Source organism: Lytechinus pictus, chromosome 8 (genome assembly GCF_037042905.1).
Source record: "Lytechinus pictus isolate F3 Inbred chromosome 8, Lp3.0, whole genome shotgun sequence".
In the NCBI taxonomy this organism is placed as follows: domain Eukaryota; kingdom Metazoa; phylum Echinodermata; class Echinoidea; order Temnopleuroida; family Toxopneustidae; genus Lytechinus; species Lytechinus pictus.
The window spans coordinates 4,278,843-4,303,766 of NC_087252.1; the positions used below are offsets into that span (position 1 = coordinate 4,278,843).

Consider the following 24,924-nt stretch of genomic DNA (forward strand, 5'->3'; position numbering starts at 1 on the left):
TCATGTCTGCCGCCTAAGCATTGTTGTCTCATTGTTCCGTATACATGTATTGAAAGTTTGAAATGCCTTGGCCTTGGCCAAGGTATTGAAGCCTTGGCCTTGGGTATTAAGGCCTTGGCCTTGGCCTTGGAGGTTTGAGCCTTGACTACAACACTGCATGAAAATCGATTTATCTAAGATAATAATAATTAAATCTGTCCTGGATTGAAAAAAAATCTTCAATTTCTAAACTTTCCCCTTTACATCAAAATACCGAGAAAAGTAATGGAGATAAAGTTTAGGCATATCGCCGTTCTTCGCAATCTTCGCTTTTATTTGGAGAATTAGACACCAAAGAATGTATTTTGTAAAGCAGTAGTTGTATATGCAAGGACAATACCATCAATTTTCTTACAAAACCAGTAAACCATAAGCATCTGTGTAGGCCTTTTTCAAGAAACAGTGGATATCATGGCCAGGGTCTAACTCTCGGTATTTAATTAAGGAACAAAAAACTCAATCGATTTACTTTCTCCTTCAGCATTTACAGTGTTCACGGAGCAATCGGTAACAGCAGTGAAAGGGGGAAATGTATCCATACCATGCAATTTCACCGGAAATCCAACTTTCGTCTGGTGGTGGAAGCATGATTCAACAGGAGCCACAGACGACGACGTAACACTCGTAGCCCGCGAGTTCGAGGGGATTGTAGAAGATGCAGGAATTGACAGGTTCAATATCACGAAGTCTGAAAATGATTACCGTCTGACGATACGTAATGTGTCTCTGCTGGACGAGACCACATATTCTTGCCAAGTAGAACTCGATAATCATGAAGATGAGAGGGGCTACACGAATTTGAGTGTTCTAGGTAAGTTTTAAGTAGAACAGTCATATAACTCATATTAATAATTGTAATAATATTTGGATTTTATATTTACTTGTTTATATTATTTCCAGAGGACACAAAACACTCTTATTAAATGTTAAATCAACATTTGAAAGATTGGAGAAGTGACAACATTTAAAAAAATGCCACTCCAACCTAGCATAATGTGACTCCAACATTTTACGTATTTGTTCGAATCATTTTAAGTGGTAAATGCAACATATAGAAAAGGTTTTGGTCATCTTCCAACATTTCAAATGTCGATATAACGTTTCATTTTTAGAGTGTAAGAAGTTTGATTTTAGAGTGAAAATGCTTGATCACATAGACCTACAACAACTTTTTTTATTTTCCGTCTTACCTTTTCGATTTGACCTTTTAATGAAACGTTTTATCCCCGTTTTTTTTTAAATACTCAGAATTTCACTCGTGTGTTTTATGATATTGTATTTAGGCCTATTCCATTTTATCTGACTCAATTCAAACATTGAAAATGAATTTTCAGGTTTGCCAAAATCTTTATCAAACTGTTTTTTATAACCTCTGCAAGCTTTGGCAGAGCCCCTGGAACCAGTCATCAAGTTATGTCATGTGACAACGCCAGGACACTGTACTTACTTCATTGACAAGAACCCACCTGAGCAGGTGAACTTGGTTTGTGAGCTCCATCAAGTTCGACCCCCTGTAAACCTTACCTGGAAAAAGATCGACGGCATATTGCGGGAAACTGATCCACCGCTTGTATATGATCAAAATGGACTCTACACCGTCTCATCTGTATTACAGGTTAAGTGACATAATGAAACAGTTTATGCTGTAGTCACATTCCCTCCACGGCCACCGTACGGCGAGTCCAAAAAAACGTTTTATTTAATTTTATTCAAACTACCTACATGTAGCAGGTACAAACATGTAAAAAAAGGCTGTTTTCAAGTCGCCGTTTGGCGACCGTAGGGGAAATGTGACTGCGCCATTACTACAAAAAAGAAATCATTCGAGTTTAAACCAAAAGAGTTGAACATTAATTTGGAAAACATATGTTTCATGGTTTTTGAAGTACAAAAATTTATAATAAATATTCAAACTAAGTACTGAAATTACCAAAATGAATAAATCCTATTAAGACAATTTGATGAATGGTAATATTTAGTCAAAGATATTCATGTTTATGCCATTCACTTATACATTATCATGTACTTGTACTTTTTTCTTTTTGTCTGAATAATATGCCGTAAACTTGATATTTCAGCTTTCACAAAGTAAAAGTGTCAGAAATTAAATAGTATTCATGCCGATGCTGCATTCTTTATTATCAGATATCCAGGTCCGAGTTCGATCATCAGTATAAATGCGAAGCGAGAGGACAGGCGGTAAATGGGGTCTCTTCCACGACAGCGTCCTTTGGTAGTAAAACTACGGAAACCCCCCAAACAGGTACTATCCTTAACCCTGATGCAAACTTTTCAGGGTTTTTCATTTGATTCATTTAATTAGTGACGCATTCTATTATTTTTCAAATTCTTGTTTGTTATATTGATTTTATCAATAACACGTAGTCCTACATTTTTTATCAGTTAAATCATAAGTGGCATCTGGGAGAAGATGCCCTGTGTCGATTTATGAAGCAATGCAATATTATTTGGTTAAACAAACACAAACAAAGGCGTAGAAAGATGCGAGCGCGAAGCACGAGCCAATTTTTTTTTATTTTTTTTTTTGGGGGGGGGCGGGTTAAGGTTGATGCTATTCTTGCCTGAAAACAGGTCCGGCAGTTATCATAGAGACCAGGGCTGCTCAACCAATAATAAACAAGGCTTTATCTCGAGTTTCATTTCAGCGCTCGTGCGTTCAAGGAATTAATCCTGCTGGGTACCCATTTACCTCACCTGGGTCGAGTGCAGCACAGTGAGGATAAATTTCTTACCTTAAGGAAAACACGACATGGCTAGGATTTGAACCCACGACCCTCTGTTTGGAAAGCGAGAGTCAGATATATAATCCTTCATCAAAGGTTATACGTCTCATTCAGTAATAGCAAGGATCAACATTTTCACGAAAGGTTAGGCTACACGTCCACCAGACCCGACGCGATTATCCAATTGAACAGAACAATCGCATTATATTAGTTCAATCAGACTGCTTACTTATTAAAAAAAATAAGACTTTTTCTTTTCATCTTGTCGTTCTATCTATTTCAGGGTTACATCCGGGATATATAGTTCTCATAACATTTCTCATATTAGGGATAGTCATCATACTTGTTTTAATCGTAGTGTTCTATCACATAAAGGTCGGCATACCCTGCTTATCACGAGGTAAATATTGACATTTCCTTGTAGTTATTTAGAAAATATTTGAGAACCATATTCAGTACAATCTCTCAATATCACTATTATAAAAAAAAACAACTTCAGATGTAGTTTCAGCGGAGTGATCAAGCAAGATACTTGAGAAATAATTTTATCATTTGATGTTCAATGTGCCTCTACATTTTCGGAAAAATATACGTCACAAAGATCTCTTTTCGTTTTGGAGTGGCAGTGCAAGTATATTTTGATAAAAGTAAAATTACCTGAAAGTCATGACACCTTTTTTCTCGATTAAATACGAGGTAGTTTTCGCATTTACTACGAGGAATGTCTCTACAATTAAGGCATCGATTCACTTGAAAATGCAATTTAACTCACAATGGAGAGCTGAGAGGCTTTGTCGAGGACAGAAGATCATCCGAAGACTTGCACCGGTCGAAAAATTACAAATATTTCGTTGTCAAGAATCCAGACATTCTGATACTGTCCCGGTCCACCAACTTTCGACAAAAGCCTGTCAGCTCTCCATTTTCTGACTGTCTTTTCTTCTCTCCGTTCTTTCCCCTTCTTTTCCAATACTTGGAAAATATAAGAGTGCTGCACCTCCCCCCCCTCGTGCCCCTGTTCCTGTCTGAATAGCCAACATACTCATTTGTTTTTTCTGCATTAATATTTTTATAGGGCCTTTCTAGAACTTGTATACCCGTTTTGCAATTTATTTATATTGATGACATCATCTCTGTTGGATTTTCTCGTTTGTTTTTCGTCTAGACGATTGTGTGCATCGTGGTGAAATGGAAAAAAAACAAGACATAGATTCTAAGACATGCAACATTGGTTAACAATTACTAGATGAATACGTGTTAATTGCTTCGCTTAAACAGTTAAAGGAACACGTACAGAATTTTCCTCTGTAATAATTGTCATTGATAGGACATGAGCTGAAGCCACATCATAGCAAGTTTACATGAATATCATTTGATAATTTCATTCCCAATCTAGATGGAGCTGGATCTGCAAATCTTGACAGTATACCTTTAAACGAAGTACAAAGTAAGATTGTTTCCAATACCTCTGTTATGTTCAATATAAACGAAATTTTGCAAAATATCGCTAAAAAACTGGCGTAATTGAGTAAACCCCATCAAAATCACAAAAACGTTCTATAGGCCTTCGTTATTTCTGAATCACCAGGTGCATCACGCTTTCTTATTACCAACAAAAAGTTTCAACTGTGCTCCTTTAAAAATTCCAATCTAATTTATGAAACATTGCACGTTACCATGCCAAAAAGATGCCGAGAATTTATGTTGGAAAGTTTTGCATTGCTAATGGTTCAAATATATACTGTTTTCTTGAAAGTGCATTTCACAGTCTAGGGTAATAATTAATAAAAAGGAATGGTCGGGTCAGTTAATATCTGCGTGAAGGACATGGCCCTACTCACATGATAACACGTGATGAGATCCAGGATTTTCCAAAAAGGGGTAAGAGGGAACAAGCAAAAAAAGGTTTTTAAGAATTGGATTTAGAAATAGATCTATAAAGCCTACAAGACCTGAGTAAGGGTACCGGTAATGTGAGGGAGCCAGGAGCTGATTCATTCCTGGCAACGTGAAAGTCCACGCTCGTGCATACTCTTATTACATCTTAAAGACGCAATATAAAACTAATCCAATTATCATTTATCCATTATTCTATTTATATTAAGATACATTCATTTTCTAGTGTTAACTAGTTGTTGCCCTCCTTATCCTGTACTGATTATTTTATATGAATATACAATTTGATCTTCTTTTAAAAGACTTTAAAGAATAAAATTAACTTGAATTTGAATTAATCATTTATTCAATTTGATGTTAGGTAGGCCTATTTCATGAACGTCATTAATCATCATTACCAATACTATCGTTATTACCATTTCATTATTATCATTCTCCTTATCAAATTTTGCATCAATTCTACATTGGAGGTCTTCGAAGAAATATACGGGACTACAGCCCTGGATCGCTAACGGACAAGGTTCTTGCGCGGGGTACATATCCAAATGCACCTACACGAATGGCAATCGTTGGTCTTACAGGTGCGGGGAAATCATCCTTCATACGGTCCTTGAAATGTGCGTACTCCGGTGAGTTCTGTAACTATTTCCAGCCCGAGACCTATGAAAAAGAACTACCATAATAACACTAGAGGCAACACAAGCATTTACAGAAACAAAAACAAAAACAAGAATAATGATAACAGCAATGGTATAATGGTAAATAATGATCAAACTAATTAGGATGTCGAAAATCATGATTGTAATGATAGAAATAATCATTAAGTTGAAAACACGATGATGATACTATACTCCTGATGATGGTAAGAATAAAAATGAGATGGTAATGATATTAACGATGATGAGCATAGGTGTAGTGGTTCTTAGTCTCGGCTTTTAATTAGAAGGTTGTGTGGTCGAATCCAACTGTTATTATCTAGCGTCCTTTGGCAAGGCGTTAATCCACAATTTCCCACTCTGAACCCAGATGCTAAATGGGTACCCAGTGTGATGTGAAAGTTATCGTGACTTGTCTAGTACGGTGTGCACCTCAATGGCGACATACTGGAATGCTCGCCAGGGAATATACGATGTGTGTGCAGGAATGACTGATTGAATTCGATGACCGGGGAAATGATATAATCTGAAAAGCGCTAAGACATGTTTAAAACAAATGTATGTCTTAAACGTATTACAAATATCATTATTTAGAACAACAACAATAATAACAATAACAACAATAACAATGATGATTGTAGTAAAAACAATAATACTGATAAATGTAATTGATAATGATGACAACAGAAGTAATAATGGCGATGTTAAACAATGGTGGGTAAAATGTTCTTTCTCTTATTTTTTTTGAAGGTGTGTATAACAAAGAGATAGAGGTCGTCGCAGGATCATCTTCTGGTGGAGTCACATTAGAACCAACCTTCTATAAAATCACGGATAACATACACATACAAGACAACAAAGGAATGCGTGACTTAGCTATTAATAAGATTAATAAGACGATAATGACAAATATAAGTAAGATAACATTTAATTAGTATATATCATATCTCAATAATATAATACAATAATGTAGGCCTATTAACATTTAAAAGATATCTCAGAAAGCTTCAATTCATTTGTAAACGTAAATAATGATTCTCACTTTACTTTTAATTTGATGTGAATATATATTAGTATATATGTTAATCATTCACGAATTATCATGTACTCTAACCATGCCATATTCAGCCGTCTGTTTTCTTTTGTGAAACGATGAATATATACACAAAGTATTAAAAATATTTATTATTTGTGAAGAAATCGGCATAACCCCAATCCTACGTACACATTGCAGATCAAATAAAACAGAATGGGTAATGGTACGTCTATTATAAGTATTCATTTAGAATGGAGAAGGATAAATTATAACTTGTAATGTTACGCATGGCCCGCTGGAAGAACAAATAACCGAAGTGGTTTTCCTGGATAAATAAGAGTTATCATTAATGTTATCATTATCATTATTATCATTATCATCATTATTATCAATAATATTATTGTTATCATTATTATTGTGAATATAATTATTACAATTCTTTTCATTATTATCATTATTTAATCTCCGATTTTTTCCCTTCCTGTTATCCTCTTGACGTTTTGTCATGGATCTGCCATCAGAAGAGAAAGTGATATCTCTCCTTATATTTGTAATTCGGTGAGTAATTATTTTTCAATAAAAAAACATGTCCTGAACTTTGGTAAAGGATTAAAGATATGAACTATTCTAAATCTCTGTCCTTAAAGTTATCGTATAACACATAGATCGAACGCACTCTCATGGGTAGGTTTTTCTTTAATAAAGAACTTCATTTTGACACTTCCTGAAAATTAAAACAAAATCATGTTAGAAGGCTTTACGAGTAAAGCATCCTGAATTGTTCGATTTCATAGTTAGGGATCAATTTAATATTTTTTTTATTAAAGAAAAATTATTTTGCCAGGGACCCAAAGCGTTCATCCTTTGCGCAACTTATGGTTTATGATATATACATTTATTCACTAGATGTTTTACATATAATTGATTTCAAAGTGTGTAACGGAATAACTTCACACTAACAAAACTTAATACAGGTTTTGTATTATAGTTAACTCTGATGAATTGATTATACTTATTACGAAATGAATAAAGAATTAAAGCGTGGAAATTCACCCATTCCTCATTTTGGTGAAATAATCACGCATCAGGTAATACCGAGATCCCACTTTCATGATTCGCCATAATGGTAGTATTTTATTTTTTGTATGGTGTCTTGGAAAACCATTTCTTAATCATTTCAAAACTTGGTAGTGATGCAGAATATTGTATTCATCAGCATCACCCATACTTGCTTGGGGCTCATTTTAACATTGCTGTTTGATTAACGGTTTTGGCCTTGAGCGACTTGGCCTTCGAAATACATTTCTGAGTTTCCCCGAATTGTCAATTTTTAACTAAAAAATAACAATCCATTCTCTTCCCATTAGTCCAAATGATGTACAAAACGATGTTGAGACCGTCACCAAATTTCTCACTAAACTATCCAAAGCGGTGAGGACCGAGTTCGGTAAGGATTCCTATTTTTATATTTTTTATTTTTTATTTTGTTTTTCGACTATTTATATGGTTTTAAAGCAATGGCGTTAACCGTTACAGCAACAGTCCAAATCTCACTAGTCCCTTCTAGTGGAGCGGTTATGTGACAAAAAATGGCCAAGATGCTCGGATCTGGCAGAAAGTGTGAAATTTGGCATACAGGGGTATTTTTGGGCGCTGATTTAAAAAATTGCCGGCCCCAAGCGATTTGACCATCGGGTCGGCCGCCATTTTGAAATCCAAGATGGCCGCCATGAAATATCATTAAATGTCAATTTCTTGAGTTTTACATGGCATGTGACACTGAAATTTGGCATATAGGGGTATTTTGAGGCACTGATTTCAAATATTGCCGGCCCCCAGCAATTTGACCATTTGGTCGGCGGCAAAATGGCCGCCATCTTGAAATCCAAGATGGCCACCATGATATATTATTGCAATCATTTTCTCGAGTTTTATATGAACTGCGGTATTGAAATTTGGCATATAGGCTTAATTTGGGGTGCTGATTTCAAATATTGCCGGCCCGCGCGTTTCCGTTTTACACCCTGGCGAAGGCATTTTCCGGAAAAATAGCCACAAAGCGACTAGTGAAGAGTCTACGTCTACGTTTGTTTACAAAATCAGCTGGGCGCGCGATCCAAAAGTCCGCGCCGAAGATATCCGCAGAACATACGTGCAAATGCAGCTGAGCAGACCAAAAGCTTCAATCTCTGTATTTTGGTTGTTCCGCTGAACTATATACGTTGGCTTCATGATTTTTTTTTACTTTATCGCACATGATCGTTTATATGAATGAAAACGAATAATAGCTAAAATATTGAAAAATAAAACACATAATTACTTTTTTTCATATTATATCTATCCTTATATCTATCATATCTGTCTATCCACTATCTATGATATAAATCAATATATGGTACTACATGATATATCTATCTGCTAATTTGTCTATCTACTCTGTCTCTCTCATTCTCTATCTACCTATCTATCTGTCTATCTATCTATCCATCTAACATCTATCTCTCAAATTCTTTATCTATCCATCTGTCTCTCTTTTATTTCTCTCTATCCATCTGTTAATCTACTCATGTGCAATATCACCACTGCTTCGACTTCCTTCGGGAGTCTATTTCCTCAGCTCTACTTTTCCCTTTTTTGTGCTCGATTTGATTCAATTACTACTTTATTTACTTGTTACCATTGTTAAATGTCTTGTATTGCATAATGAGTTTTTTTTCTGAAGGTTGCTTCCTATTCTCTTTCAAATTCCACCTCTTACTTTCCCTTCTCTTTGTCTTATCCCAATTTCTTTCCCTTTTCTCACCTCTTTCTTCTTAATCTTTCATTCCGCCCTTTTCTTCTTTGGTGACACTTTACTTTTGGCCTTTTGTATTTATTTATGATACATTTCTTTTTTATCTGTATGAATTTGTATTGTATTTGATATTTATTTATAATGTTTACTTTATATTTTGTTATGATTCTATTTGTATGTAAACATTCACTTATTTCAGTCTTTGACTGCTTGTGATTGTATTTTGATAGTTTTTATTGCAATAAAATCCAACACATTTATAGGCCTATATATATATATATATCTCAAATTCTCTCTATCTATCCATCTGTCTGTCTTTTTCTCTCTCTCTCTGTTTCTCTCTATCCGTCTATCTATCTCTCGAATTCTCTCTATCCATCTGTCTGTCTGTCTCTCAAATTCTCTCTCTCTATCTATCTATCCATCTGTCTGTCTTTTTCTCTCTATCCGTCTATGTATCTATCTCTCAAATTATATATCTATCTATATATCTATCTATCTATCTTCTATCTATCGATCTATCTATATGTAACTGCAGTATCTATCGATCTGTTAATTTGTCGCTCTTCTCTGTCTCTCTCATTCTTTATCTATCTAACATCTATCTATCTCTCTCTATCTCTCTCCCTCTATCTATCTATCTATCTATCTATCTATCTATCTATCTATCTATCCATCTGTCTTGTTTTCTCTCTTTCTCTCTTTCTCCTTTTCCGTCCATATATATATCTATCTATCTATAACATCTCTCCCTCTCTCAAGTTCTCTCCCCTATCTATCTATCTATCTATCTATCTATCTATCTATCTATCTATCTATCTATCTATCTATCTTCTATCTATATTTATCTATCTATGTAACTACAGTATCTATCTATCTGTTAATTTGTATATCTTCTCTGTCTCTCTCATTCTTTATCTATCTATCCATCTAACATCTACCTATCTCTCAAATTCTCTATCTCTCTCTCTCTCCCTCTCTCTATCTATCTATCCATCTGTCTGTCTTTCTCTATTTCTCTCTATCTATCTATCTTCTATCTATCTATCTATCTATCTATCTATGTTACTACAGTATCTATCTATCTGTTAATTTGTCTATCTTCTCTGTCTCTCTCATTCTTTATCTATCTATCTATCTATCTATCTATCTATCTATCTATCTATCTATCTATCTATCTATCTATCTATCTATTTATCTATCTATCTATATATCTATTTAACATCTATCTATCTTTCAAATTCTCTATCTCTCTCTCCATCTATCTATCTATCCATACGGTCTGTCTTTTTTTCTCTCTCTCTATTTCTCTTTTTCCGTCCATATACATATATCTATCTATCTATAACATCTCTCCATCTCTCAAGTTCTCTCCCCCATCTATCTATCTATCTATCTATCTTTTATCTATTTATCTATCTATGTAACTACAGTATCTATCTATCTGTTAATTTATCTATCTTCTCTGTCTCTCTCATTCTTTATCTATCTATCTATCTATCTATCTATCTATCTAACATGTACCTATCTCTCTCTCCCCCCTCTATCTATCTATCCATCTGTCTGTCTTTCTCTATTTCTCTCTATCTATCTTCTATCTATCAATTTATCTAGCTATCTATGTAACTACAGTTTCTATTTATCTGTTAATTTGTCTATCTTCTCTGTCTCTCTCATTCTTTATCTATCTATCTATCTAACATCTATCTATCTCTCAGATTCTCTCTCTCTCTCTCTCTCTCTCCCCCTCTCTCTCTCTCTTTCTCTCTCTATCTATCCATCTGTCTGTCTTTTTTTCTCTCTCTCTATTTTTCTTTATCCGTCCATATATCTATCTATCTATCTATCTATCTATCTATCTATCTATCTATCTATCTATCTATCTATGACATCTCTCCATCTCTCAAGTTCTCTTCCCCATCTATCTATCTATCTATCTATCCATCCATCTATGTCTTTCTCTCTCTCTCTCTACTTCTAGCTATCTATTTATCTATCTATCTATCTATCTATCTATCTATCTATCTATCTATCTATCTATCTATCTATCTATCTATCTATCTATCTATCTATGTCTCTATCTATTTATCAGTCTTCTATATCTATCTTTCGGCATCTAAGTGTATCAATCCATCAAACTTCAATTTTCTTTCTATTATATGTATCTGTTTATTTTTATTTTGTCTGTCATTCTATTCATTTAGTTAATAATTTATATTTAGAAAAAAAAAAATTTCATAACTATTCATTAAAAAAACGTTACTGCAAAAGCATGTTCGGATTTCACTCATAAGACTGCTCTCTGTACATGAAGTGCCGAGGAACTCTATGCTCTGATCAGTAACTGTGCAGATTGCATGCGGTTGTGTGGGACTCGCCTGTGTCGCACGCTGCAACCAGCGACGTGTGTAGACTCTTCACTAGTCGCTTTGTGGCTATTTTTGCGGAAAATGCCTTCGCCAGGGTGTAAAACGGAAACGCGCTGCCGGTGTAGCGGCGGATTTGGTCCACCGGCGGATACCGTATCCGCCGGCAGATATGGTTCTAAATGGCCGATATCGTTTTTAATCGGAACCATATCCGCCGGGTTTGACGCGGCTTGATGTTTGCAGATTTGGTTCCTCGGCGGATTTGGTTCTATTGACTATACGTTTAATGTTGATTTGGACAGACAACCTCGGCAGCGCGCGCATGCGCGGCTCTGCAGCTCGATCGCAATGGGGGGGGGGGGGGGGTTTCGTCCGCCTTTAGTGAATTCTTATTCAGGGGCGGATCCATACAGCTTTTGACAAAGGGCTCGATGGGGATAAGGATTAATAGGAGAAATGATGTCTCGATATTTCATGTATTACATAGACCTGGCACATACGCCAAAACTATGCTATTTATTATAAGATTTTGATGAAATTTTCATCATTCTATTTTGTGAATTTTTATACTTCTTTCAGTCCGCAGTATGCATCGACCTCTTTAACTGTGCTTTTTCACACCATGTTTAGTGTCAGTTTGCCAGACTGTTTGGCGAAAATTTGCACCCCATATAGGCCTATAGGTTTTTTAAACTACAAATGTTTAGAAAAATTTCAACATATTTCAAAATAAATGATGCAAATTATGTATGAAAATAATTATGTTTTGCTGTTTGCTCATAATATTATTGCTTGTAGAATGCTAATTTTGGTAAAAACACAAATTTGATATTTCTAACAAACATCAAAAAAAAAATGTCAAAACGTGATCAACTTCTAGTGTAGTTAATTGTAAGCCTATTTTTAATTTTTCATGTATTTAAAAAAAGAATTAAAAAAAACATTCTTTTTTTTTCAATGTTAAGGAATCTGAATTAATTAAAGGGGACCGGAAGTTCACCCGGACAAAAGTTAGATACGCCACGTACCGTTTGGTGCTCCCTAATTTACCTCTCAGTCATCTAATTTTAAGATCAATATGGGATCTTTAGTGAAATATAATTTCTCCTTTATATCTTTTGTTTCTCACTATACCCCTCCTGGTTTTCATTTCTTTATTTGTTTTGCCTTTCTTTCTATCCCTGCTCATTTCGCCCCTTTTGCCTCTTTTCCAGTTTCGTAACCTTTCTGGCACATTATGAATAATATATCTGGGGCGTATACGCGTGGGTAATATAGCACCAAAAAGAAGCAACAGAAAGAGGAAGGGGAGGGAGAGAAAATAAAAAAAATATACGAGAAAATGTGGAGGAAATAATAGTAATACATTGGAATTGCGTAAATCAAGAATTTCATTTGCAGTGATCATTATTTATACTTCCCTTTAGAAAGCTTAAAGGGATGGTCCGGGCTGAAAGTATTTATAGCTTAACAAATAGAGTAGAATTCACTGAGCAAAATGCCGAAAATTTCATCAAAATCGGATAACAAAGTTATTGAATTTTAAAGTTTAGCAATATTTTGTGAAAACAGTCGTCATGAATATTCATTAGGTGGGCTGATGATGTCACATCTCCACTTGTTCTTTTGTATTTCATTATATGAAATTAGGTTTATTCAAATTTTTTCCTCTAAGAACTAGAAAAATTGATTTGTGCATTAAATATTTATTGCTGCAACTTATTTCATTATAAAAGAGACATATTATTCACACAAGTATGAAATAATGAAAAAAATATGATTTTATGTAATAACATAAGAAAACGGAAAGTGGAGATGTGACATCATCAGCCCATCTAATGAATATTCATGACGACTGTTTTCACAAAATATTGCTAAACTTTAAACTTCAATAACTTTATTATTTGTTATCCGATTTTGATGAAATTTTCAGCATTTTGCTCAGTGAATTCTACTCTATGTATTAAGATATGAATATTTTCAGCCCGGACCATCCCTTTAATACAAAATACTGATTTTAATTATCGAAACTGCCATTGTTTGCCTTCATTTAATACTCTGTATTAATCGATGCATATTGTGCCCAATTTATTCCTTAAAATTGTGATAAGAAGGATTTTTCATACTGCAATAAATTAATAGGTATGAAATAAATTAACAAATGCATGTTATTTGAATACAAGCATTATCTTGGGGGAAAATTCTTTGTATACTAGTAGTGCAGCAGACATTGACAGTTGAATGAAGACTAATGGGGCGTTGCAAGAAACTTGCGATCAATTGCAAGTCTATTTTCATTCCTGAAATCAAGCATATACCGTGCAATTAATTGCAAATTTGCGATTGATTGCTAATCTGTTCCATGAAACAAGGAGTGTAATCTGATTTGCTATAGTTAAATGTGATCAATCAATGGAAAAATTGCAACAGAATATTTGCAATTGAACGCAAATATTTTCTTGCAACACCCCCTAAGTGTGGACTATTTAAAGACCCAGACCAGACCCCAAAATTTAATTGATAAATCAGACAAATCGAAAGCTATTAATTTAAACTAAAAACAGAAATGCAAGTTTCATGCAGTCATCGCTTACAGCTCAATATATCGGGTTTCGAAAATGCTTTCACCGGCCTCGCAATGTTAGAAGTGGTGTAATTCCATAATCCATAGAGTTGTAACAAGAAAATGCGTTATTTTCCCCTTTCAGATTACGCATTTTATTTTTTCACTCATATCACATAGAGATAACATAAATATCTTTTTCTGCAAGCTTTAATTGATGAAATCTATCGCTTTTGACTAGTTTTCTCGTACCACGTGACGTATGTGAATGAAGGATATCGCGATAGCGCAAGAACGATATCTTCCGAAGAGAGTGGTACTGAATCCGCCAGAGTAGAACACGATCCGCCGGCGGATTTGGTGCCTAGAACAGTATCTGCCAGGCGCAGGATCCGCCGGTACACCGGCCCCAAGTGATTTGACCATCGGGTCGGCCGCCATTTTGAAATCCAAGATGGCCGCCATTTTGAAATCATAAATGTCACTTTCTTGAGTTTTACATGACGTGTGACACTGAAATTTGGTATGTTGGGGTATATTTAGGCACTGATTTCAAATATTGCCAGCCCCCAGCAGTTTGACCACTTGGTCAGCGGCTAAATGGCCGCCATTTTGAAATCCAAGATGGCCGCCATGAAAAATCATTAAATGTCATTTTCTTGAGTTTTACATGATATGTAACACTGAAATTTGGCATAAAGGCTTGATTTTGGGTGCTGATTTCAAATATTGCCGGCTCCAAGTGATTTGACCATCGCGTCGGCCGCCATTTTGAAATCCAAGATGGCCGCCATGAGAAATCATTAATGTCATTTTCTTGAGTTTTACATGACATGTGACATTGACATTTGGTAAGTTAAGGTATTTTTAGGCACTGATTTCAAATATTGCCAGCCCCCAGCAATTTGACCACTTGGTCAGCGGCTAAATGGCCGCCATTTTGAAATCCAAGATGGCCGCCATGAAAAATCATTAAATGCCATTTTCTTGAGTTTTACATGATATGTGACACTGAAATTTGGCATATAGGCTTAATCCGGGGTGCTGATTTCAAATATTGCCGGCCTCAAGCGATTTGACCATCGGGTCAGCCGCCATTTGAAATCCAAGATGGCCGCCATGAAAAATCATTGAACTAATTTTCTTGAATTTTATATAATATGTGCCACTGAAATTTGTAGTATATCGGTATCTGGGTGAGTTCATTCAAAAAGTTGCTGGCTCCAAGCAATCTGACAATTGGTCGGCGGAAAAATGGCCATCATCTTGAATTCGAAGCTGGCTGCCATAGAAATATTGCAATTATTTCGTTGAGTTTTATATGATCTGCGGTATTGCACTTTGACATATAGAAGTAGTGTGGGGAGCTTATTTCAAATATTGCTGGCCCTCAGCGATCTGATCCCCTGATTCAGGGTTATACGGGCCAAAGATATTCATTCGAGCCAACCCATTTAATTCTAAATTTTTAATTTTGATATTGCTGATTGACAAAAATGAATGAATATGATTGATAATCTGACACTGATAATAGGGAGGGTAACTTTAATGAACTTCCTTTTTTCAAATTGGGAAGATATATCACCACTTTGGAACTATTTTTATACTGGCGGGAGAAGTATTGCCATTTTACTGTCTCAAGTGATGAATTTGATCCTGTCAGGTGTAGTCTTCATAAATGCCGATTTATTTTTAAAATGAGCTGGTCGAGGTACCCTTTTCTGGTCAGATATGGAATGTCAGACATATATCCTATCCACTGGACAGGTAGTAAACATTCAATTCTCGAATTTCATCGTTATTTTTTTTAGAGCGCCTCTTTAACACATGAGTCTAGGGAAATGTTTTAGGCCCGTGATACCTCAGCTGCAAAATGGCAGCCATCTTGGAAATCCCAAAAAATGAAAATGTTTTTTATTGAACCCTCAGTATATCGACAAACAAATGATTTCACACCCGCTCCAGAAAGAAAAAAATTACCCATGATGAACCATTTATGCATTTTATATCACACAACATAATGGGGCAGCTGCTCGTACAGTATATGACGTCACAAATCAAAAACTTAATATTCTGATATCTTAGATGGATTTACCAATATCTTTTTAATATCATATTTTCTTGTGTTTTTACAAAAAACTTTTCTCCGGGGTGAACTTCCCTTTTTAAGGGATAGAGCAACGTCCGATGTGGCGCTGCTAAGTTGCTGCCGGGCTCACGATCTACAGGGTATGGGCAAAATAAATTTTCGGAGCATTTCTGTTACTGAATTCTATTTTGAACAATAAAATATGTATTATCATCATCCATCATTAATATTAATTCATCATCATCATCATCATACCACTATATAACCATTAGTACTTCAAGTCTGGAGCAGTTTTCTTCATGTCGATTTGTAATAAAATATCACAATTATTGGAACAATATTCTGAAACCAGCAGGCCAAAAACCTGCTTGTATGTCTAAAATGCAGTGCCTCAAATTATTTAAAACCAAGAAAATAATTTTAATGAAGTTTCATGACAGTCGATCCTCTCTAGATTTCAAGATGGTGGCCATTTTGCAGCATATCTATTGGACAGATTTTAAACTTTTAAAATATTACATAACATCTTTTTTAATGGCAGCCATCTTGGATTTCAAGATGGCTGACATTTTGCTTCTGACTCAGGGGATCAGATCGCTGAGGGCCAGCAATATTTGAAATAAGCACCCCGCACTCCGTCGATATGTCAAAGTGCAATACTGCAGATCATATAAAACTCAAAGAAATAATTTACAGCCTCTCAACAGAAAATGATTGTTCCGGGTGGTTATTATTCAACCAAAGCCACTTCAAATGTGTAAACTGCAGAAGAAGCTAGCTGGTTTGTGTATTCATGGTGCTTCATAATTACGTAACATCTATATCAGCAATTAAGGGTGCCAAAGTATTATAATCCTTGCAACGGACAAAGATGTGGTTGTGTTGGATTTGTTTTCGGTGCCAATACAATGGGTTTTATTCACCATTATAATGTACATCATTCAAACTTGGTAACCATATTGGAATTCAAAATAGCATATATTTATTATGTTTTTTTTCATTGATCAAGGATGCAAAGATCAAGTTTTTCTCCAAATTCAAAGTGTTAAAGGCTGTACGTAAGACTTGAGCAAATTATCTTTCATGGCGGCCATCTTGTATTTCAAAATGGCAACCAAACAGGGGTCTGACAATAATCAGTGCCTAAATATATGCCTATATGATAACTTTCAGGGCCAGAGTTCATGTAAAACTCAAGACAATTATCATTGCTTTTAATTCATGGTGGTCATTTTGCCGAAACCCGGTGGTTACATTGCTGGTGGCCGGCAAAAATCAGTGCCACGTACTTCTGTATGCCAAAGTTTGGTGTCATATATAATGTAAAATCCAAGAAAATTATTTTGATATGGTTTTTCATGGCAGCCATCTTGCCGCTGAACTGATGGTCAGATCACTTGTGGCTGGCAATATTTGAAATCAGCACCCAAAAATAGGTACTCTATTTGCCAAAGTTCAGAGCACATGTAAAATTCAAGAAAATGATTTTAGTGATTTTCATGGTGGCCATCTTAGATTTCAAGATGGCGGCTGACCTGGTGGTAAGACTATTTGAAATAAGTGCCCTAAACTACACCTACACTGTATATGCTAAATTCCAATACCATAGCTCATACAAAACTAGAGAAAATTATTGCAACGATATTTCATGGCGGCCATGTTGGATTTTAAGATGGCGGCCGTTTTGCCGCTGACCTGGAGGTCAAATTGCTGGGAGCCGGCAATATTTGAAATCAGTGCCTCAAAATACCCCTATTTGCCAAATTTCAGTGTCACATATCATATAGAACTCAAGAAAATGACATTTAAAGGACATGTCCACCCCAACAAAAACTTAATTCAAATAAAAAGAGAAAAATTCAACAAGCATAACATAATAATTTCATCAAAATCGGATGTAAAATATGAAAGTTATGGCATTTTAAATTTTCGCTTCATTTCACAAAACAGTTATATGCACATCTCGGTCGGTATGCAAATGAGGAACTGATGACATCACTCACTCACTATTTCTTTTGTTTTTTATTATAATTATGAATTATGAAATATTTTTATTTTCTTGTCATTGTCATGTGAAATGAAGTTTCATTCCTCCCTGAACACATGGAATTCCATTATTTTAACATTTTGTGCTTCAGGCAAAGAGGTCCTAATCGTCAAATTCGTAAAAATTGAAATATTGTATAATTCAAACAATAAAAAACAAAAGAAATAGTGAGTTAGTGACATCATCGACTCTCTCATTTGGATGTAACTGGCTCGTTCATATAACTATTTTGTTAAAAATAAGCGAAACTTTTAAATGTCATAACTTTCTTATTTTACCTCCGAGTTTGATGAAATTTTCAGCATTGTGCTTGTCTGATTTTTCTTTATTGATTCAAATCAACATTTTTCTGAGGTGGACTTGACCTTTAATGATTTTTCATGGTGGCCATCTTGGATTTCAAAATGGCGGCCATTTAGCTGCTGACCAAATGGTCAAATTGCTGGGGGCCAGCAATATTTGAAATCAGTGCCTAAAAATACCCCTATATGCTAAATTTCAGTGTCACACGTCATGTATAACTCAAGAAAATGACATTAATGATTTCTCATGGCGGCCATCTTTGATTTCAAAATGGCGGCCGACGCGATGGTCAAATCACTTGGAGCCGGCAATATTTGAAATCAGCACCCAAAATCAAGCCTTTATGCCAAATTTCAGTGTTACATATCATGTAAAACTCAAGAAAATGACATTTAATGATTTTTCATGGCGGCCATTTAGCCGCTGACCAAGTGGTCAAACTGCTGGGGGCTGGCAATATTTGAAATCAGTGCCTAAATATACCCCAACATACCAAATTTCAGTGTCACACATCATGTAAAACTCAAGAAAATGACATTTATGATTTCAAAATGGCGGCCATCTTGGATTTCAAAATGGCGGCCGACCCGATGATCAAATCACTTGGGGCCGGCAATATTTGAAATCAGCACCCCAAATTAAGCCTATATGCCAAATTCAATACCGCAGTTCATATAAAACTCGAGAAAATGATTGCAATAATATATCATGGCGGCCATCTTGGATTTCAAGATGGTGGCCATTTCGCCGCCGACCAAATGGTCAAATTGCTGGGGGCCGGCAATATTTGAAATCAGTGCCTCAAAATACCCCTATATGCCAAATTTCAGTGTCACATGCCATGTAAAACTCAAGAAATTGACATTTAATGATATTTCATGGCGGCCATCTTGGATTTCAAAATGGCGGCCGACCCGATGGTCAAATCGCTTGGGGCCGGCAATTTTTTAAATCAGCGCCGAAAAATAACCCTGTATGCCAAATTTCACACTTTCTGCCAGATTCGAGCATCTTTTTCACATATCTACTGGACTATTCTACCTATACCTTATCCATGATAACCCATAATTCATCATTTCTAACACAAGGGCGTAGGCTGTGGGCGCACTATGCACGTGCATCCTCACGCCGAGGCAGGAATTCCGACACTTAAAACGAAATTTTTACCCCTTCTGCTTTAAACAGCTGATTTTCCAAACTTCAGTTCCACCTCCCCAAGATGTGCACCCCCATACCATTTTCGTTCCACATCCCGAGGATGTGCACCTCCCCATGCTCAAACCCACGTCCTTTATTTCGGTGGCCCAGTGTATAGTCCGTACGTACAGTACATGCACAGGATATATGTCCTTAACCGACCAATCAGAGAATGGCTAACGTGCTGTCTTTAACGGGACGTCTCAAACCAGCCTACGCCCTTTTTATATGAAGTCAATATGAAGTTTAACATCTGATGGGGCATTACCGTGGACCGGGGCGAAATTGCGGTAGATCTATACCTCTAACGTTAGTTAACGATGCTTCAGGGGTTCCGCAATTCGGCGAGGCGTTGTAAAGTCCTGAAAATTAAATTTCCCGAGATCCACTATGTCGTGATGTCCCTTGACGAGGGATAAGCTATACTTGAATTGTTTATGTACTAGCCTACTAAAGTTAGGCCTATACTATTTGATCCGAGACCGGCTTGATAGCGGACTAAAAGTTATCGTCTTGCATCCCCAGTGCTGAGTTGAGAACATTGGCGGCGGAAGCCCAAAAATTAAGGGGGTCCACTTGAAATTTTGTGATGGACACAGGTAAAAAATTTGACAAGGAAAAAAAAAAAAGGTCATCAACATACATTTTAGCGGGGGGGGGGGGCAGAGAAATTTTAGGGGGGGTCCACTTGAATTTATGGGGGGGGGGACGCAGGAAACAAAATTGACAAGCAAAAAAAAAAAAGAAAAAAAAGGTTATCAACAAAAAATTTAGGACCGTCCCCCCGCTTCCGCCGCCTATGATTGAGAATAACATGCATGTGTTTCATATAATCTGTCGCGTACTGCGCACGTCCCTGAATTCTTTCAACTCATTCCATTGGCTCTCTTAATCGGGCGTACAGCGTGTGGCTACGTTGCCGTTACCTAGCTGTCAACATGGACGCTGCGTTACGGAGCCGACCATGCCGTGCTCAGCCAATCACATACCTTCTGCTGGAGGTGTGTCCGTGGAGAATTCCCGTGGTATCACAGGCACGCGCATTGACATTTGAGGGCCGTATATTGCTTGCCAATAATGGTTTCCTCCCCCCCCCCCCCCCCACTCCGGGGTCAGAAGGACCGCATGCGTGTTCCCAAAATGTCCGGTAATGGGGTACTTTTTCGTGGGACAAGTCCGGCCCGCGAATTGTAAAAAAGGGGGTTGTATTTTCACCCGGAGATTTCTTTAAAAAGGGAGTGTTTTTTTAGCTCATCCGGCCCGAACGGCCAAATGAGATTATGCCGTGGCGTGGCGTCCGTCGTCCGTCCACAATTTCAAAATGCTACTTCTTTGCCATTTCAAGTCCGATTTCAATTCTGTTTGCTTTATATGATAGCACTAGGTGGGGGATTCAAAACTTCTACACAGAATTTTGAAATTCATGAAATATGCTAATTTATGCGCATTTTTCAAAATTCACAAAAAATGCTTTATTTGTTGACCGATTTTGAATTTTTTGCTTCCATCTGGTAGAACTTAATGAGGTTCACCAAACTTCTACACAGAATTTTGAAATTTTGACCAGAATAATTTTTATGCTGATTTATACGAAATTAGTTTATGCAAATTTTTAAAAATTCACATAAAATGCTTCTTCTTCTTTATTTGTTGACCGATTTTGATTTTTTTTCTTCCATCTGGTAGAGCTTCATGAGGTTCACCAAACTTCTACACAGAATTTCGAAATTTTGACTAGAACAATTTTTATGCTAATTTATGCGAAATTAATTTATTCATATTTTTAAAAATTCACATAAAATGCTTTTTCTTCTTTAATTGTTGACCGATTTCGATTTTTTCTCTTCCGCATCTGGTAGAACTTCATGAGGTTCACCATACTTCTACACAGAATTTTGAAATTTTCAGTAGAAAATTATTTATGCTAATTTATGCGAAGTTTATTCAGAAATCACAGAATATGCCTCTTCTTTTTTATTTGTTGACCGATTTTTTTTTCTTCCATCTGGTAGAACTTAATGAGGTTCACCAAACTTCTACACAGAATTATGAAATTTTCAGTAGAAGATTATTATGCTAATTTATGCAAAATGTATTCATAAATCACAAAAAAAATGTTTTTTCTTCTTCATTTGTTGATCAATCTCAATTTTGTTTGCTCTATATGATAGCTCGAGGTGGTGATACAAAATTTCAACACAGAATTTTGAAATTCATTAAATATTCTAATTTATTCATATATTTTCAAAACTCACAAAAATTACTTATTTATTTGTTGATTGATTTTGATTATTTTTGTTCCATCTGAGAGCTCATGAGGTTCACCAAGGTTCTACACAGAGTCAAGAATTTTTGACTAAAAAGTTATTTATACTTAATTTATATGAAATTTATTCATAGATCACAAAAAATGCTACTATGTCATTTCTTCATTAATTTCAATTCTATATCCTCAATTTATGTCACCAATATAATTCACTACAGTGTCAACTGGGCTGAAATTAAAATTGTGTTAGATTTCGTTGCGAGATGCCGGATGAGCTCCACATCATTGATGTGCTAGTTTATCTCTCTCTTTGGCCCCCTGAGAAATTTTTAAAGGGGGCTATCAAATATTTTGAATACCATAGAAAAATTGATCAAATCCCGAAATCAAATTCCTGAAATTCCTGCTAGTTTTGAAAGCTCATTCGAATGAGCCTGAATAATCCTGGATTCAGGATTATTTCATTTTGAAAAGTAAAGTACGGACCTTTTGTTGGAATGAGAGCTCACCTGAGATAGGGGGTACATTGAGAAGTGTTCCGGATTTAGGGGGGTCTCCAAGGCAGAAAAAGCCCGCGAAAAGCCCTCGAAAGGGGGGTTCAGAAATTTTGGCAGACCTTCGATAGGGGGGGGGGGTGCTTTAAAAGGGAGGGAACGACCATAGGCGTACCCTAAATAACACTGAGTGGGGGGGGGGGGCGCGGGGGTTTCCTGTATTAAAATACCCGTCTTCTCTCGCAAACGTTCTTATTTACTAATTCGAATAATCTTTATTTTTGCGGCTCGCTGATTATAAAGGCGTATACTGTTAGTGTTGTACACTTTCAACACTCGGCATCAAGAAGTGATTTTGTGGTGGGGTTCACTCACTTTTGATCACAGCTGTATACTCACGAGGTGTCCGTACAGCCTAATAATATTCTCTTGATTATCTCTTTTGCAGCTACCTATCCAATGGTTATTGTGACGCATCGGGACATGATACCAGATCTGACCATAAGGGAGGCGATACGCAATAAACTCGTCAACATGGATATAATCCAAGATAAAATCATTTTTGTCGAGAATTTCACAGAAGAACCAGAAGACAAGTCCAATAGTAAAGACTTAATTGAAGAGTTCTTGAAGATTTTAGAAACAATGCTCGTTATGGCAGATGGCAATCTTGTACATCAGTTGAATAAAAAATCTTTATCTGAGTAAAACGCCAGCATGTCTGCTGACAGGGGCGTACGCGCGGGGAGGGGGGTGGGTTACATGGGTTCACCCCCCTTTATTTGTTTGTAATCCATTATGTACGCAGGGATGGGGGTCACAGGGGTTCAAAACCCCCCTGAAATTTTGTTAGGTATGAAACAACCTCAATTTTGTTTTTGAAGACCTCTTTTGGCTTGTCAACATTTCATTCAGCTTGAACCCCTACCCTGCGTGCGCCCCCGGCCTGCTGCTGCATCAACAACTAAGCATGGGGAAAAGTTTCAAACACTCACATCGTGTTTCAAATGAGACACTGGGTCAGAGCAGCGGGGTTGATATTCTAGCCATTTGAATAATCTTGGCTATAGGGTTACCTCAGGCTGAAAATCAAAGGTTAGTACGAACAAAGTTTGACACACGGAATATTGGACATTTTTATTATGTTTTATTCGTTTATTTTATCCAAAAACAGAGGTATATTTTTAAACGAAAAATTTTAAAGGGAGCCTATTTTAACTTTCTCGATGCATTCTAATTTGTACATTTTACACATACGTATCTGACTTCAGATCGAATCGCTCGCACAATATGCATGTACTTCGTGACATACTCTTTCATTTTACCTCTAGCAATAATCTCAAGCACAAAAATGAAGACCTTTTTATTTGTTGTAGTGTTGTTATATAAAAGAGTTGCGTGTGTAAAAAGTTTTAGACTAGTTTTAATTGATTATGCGCTCCCACTAGCGTACCTACGGGGGGGGGGATTGAAGACCTTTTCTTTTTTTTTTTTTTTTTTTTTGGCGGACGGTTTTGCCACCCCCCTGTAAAAAATCCCAGGTACACCACTGTGCGCTCCACAATATTACTTTCATTTTTATCGAACAAAACATATTCGAAGATTTGTTTAAAATATTATGCTAATGGCTCTGTATGTAATATTGATGACAAAAAAATTGATTTTAGTTTCAGCAACCGTTGGCTTTATGTCAACATGCAATTTGATTAGGAGTGACAGACTAAGCTGTCATTTTTTTTTCAAAAAAAGAAAATTATAATTCGTGGCCTTGGCAATCTGGCAATGGCTATTCGTAGACCAACGTGCAATTTAGTCATGAAGTGAACTTCATAATCAAATGCAATTGTAATTTCGCTTTCATACCGGTACTAACAGCCTATGCTGTTATTTATTTCTTTCCTCAATCGGTCGTACCTCCCAGCAGTTCTCAACAGTGCGGGTTAATAATGAAGTGACGTTTACATACACACGATTTGAATCCAACTATCAAACTTTTGTTGTTATACCTGTACAACATATGCAGTTATTAATTAATACAATGTTTTATTACGTATATCTAGTCTCGACATTCTTTAATTTTATGCCGTTATGCAATTCAGTTATGAGGTTAACTTCATATTCAGAGATGCAATTACCAACCATTTGCTTTCAGATTTTCTTTAAGAGTTCGTAGTTTCAGCAATCGTTAACCAACGAACATAGATGGCTGCAACACTGCCGTGTGTTGCTGCCCTCCATGTTCGTTGTCGTTAACCATTTGCACTCTTCCGGCCTCTGTGAGATGTGCAAAGAATTTGAGACTATTGAACATTATGTTTTATTTTGTTCAAAATATGTAAAGGATAGACGCATTATGTTTAATAAACTTAAGATGAATGACCCGAATCTTAAACAATTGTTAATTAATCCCGATTATACACGGGAACTATTA

At 36.2% G+C, this 24,924-nt stretch overlaps 1 protein-coding gene across 1 annotated transcript in view; it reads left to right on the plus strand.

Moving 5' to 3' along the window:
* LOC129267393 (uncharacterized) overlaps positions 1 to 23,201 on the plus strand; it is a 31,620-nt gene extending 8,419 nt beyond the window's left edge. Inside the window, exons 2-11 of the mRNA XM_054905107.2 lie at positions 521 to 850; positions 1,419 to 1,654; positions 2,185 to 2,302; positions 3,067 to 3,183; positions 4,180 to 4,230; positions 5,150 to 5,308; positions 6,086 to 6,250; positions 6,893 to 6,929; positions 7,739 to 7,818; positions 22,942 to 23,201. Of these exons, the coding sequence (XP_054761082.2) occupies positions 521 to 850; positions 1,419 to 1,654; positions 2,185 to 2,302; positions 3,067 to 3,183; positions 4,180 to 4,230; positions 5,150 to 5,308; positions 6,086 to 6,250; positions 6,893 to 6,929; positions 7,739 to 7,818; positions 22,942 to 23,201 (1,553 nt within the window). The remainder of the gene's footprint in view (positions 1 to 520; positions 851 to 1,418; positions 1,655 to 2,184; positions 2,303 to 3,066; positions 3,184 to 4,179; positions 4,231 to 5,149; positions 5,309 to 6,085; positions 6,251 to 6,892; positions 6,930 to 7,738; positions 7,819 to 22,941) is intronic.
* The last annotated feature ends 1,723 nt before the right edge of the window (positions 23,202 to 24,924 follow it).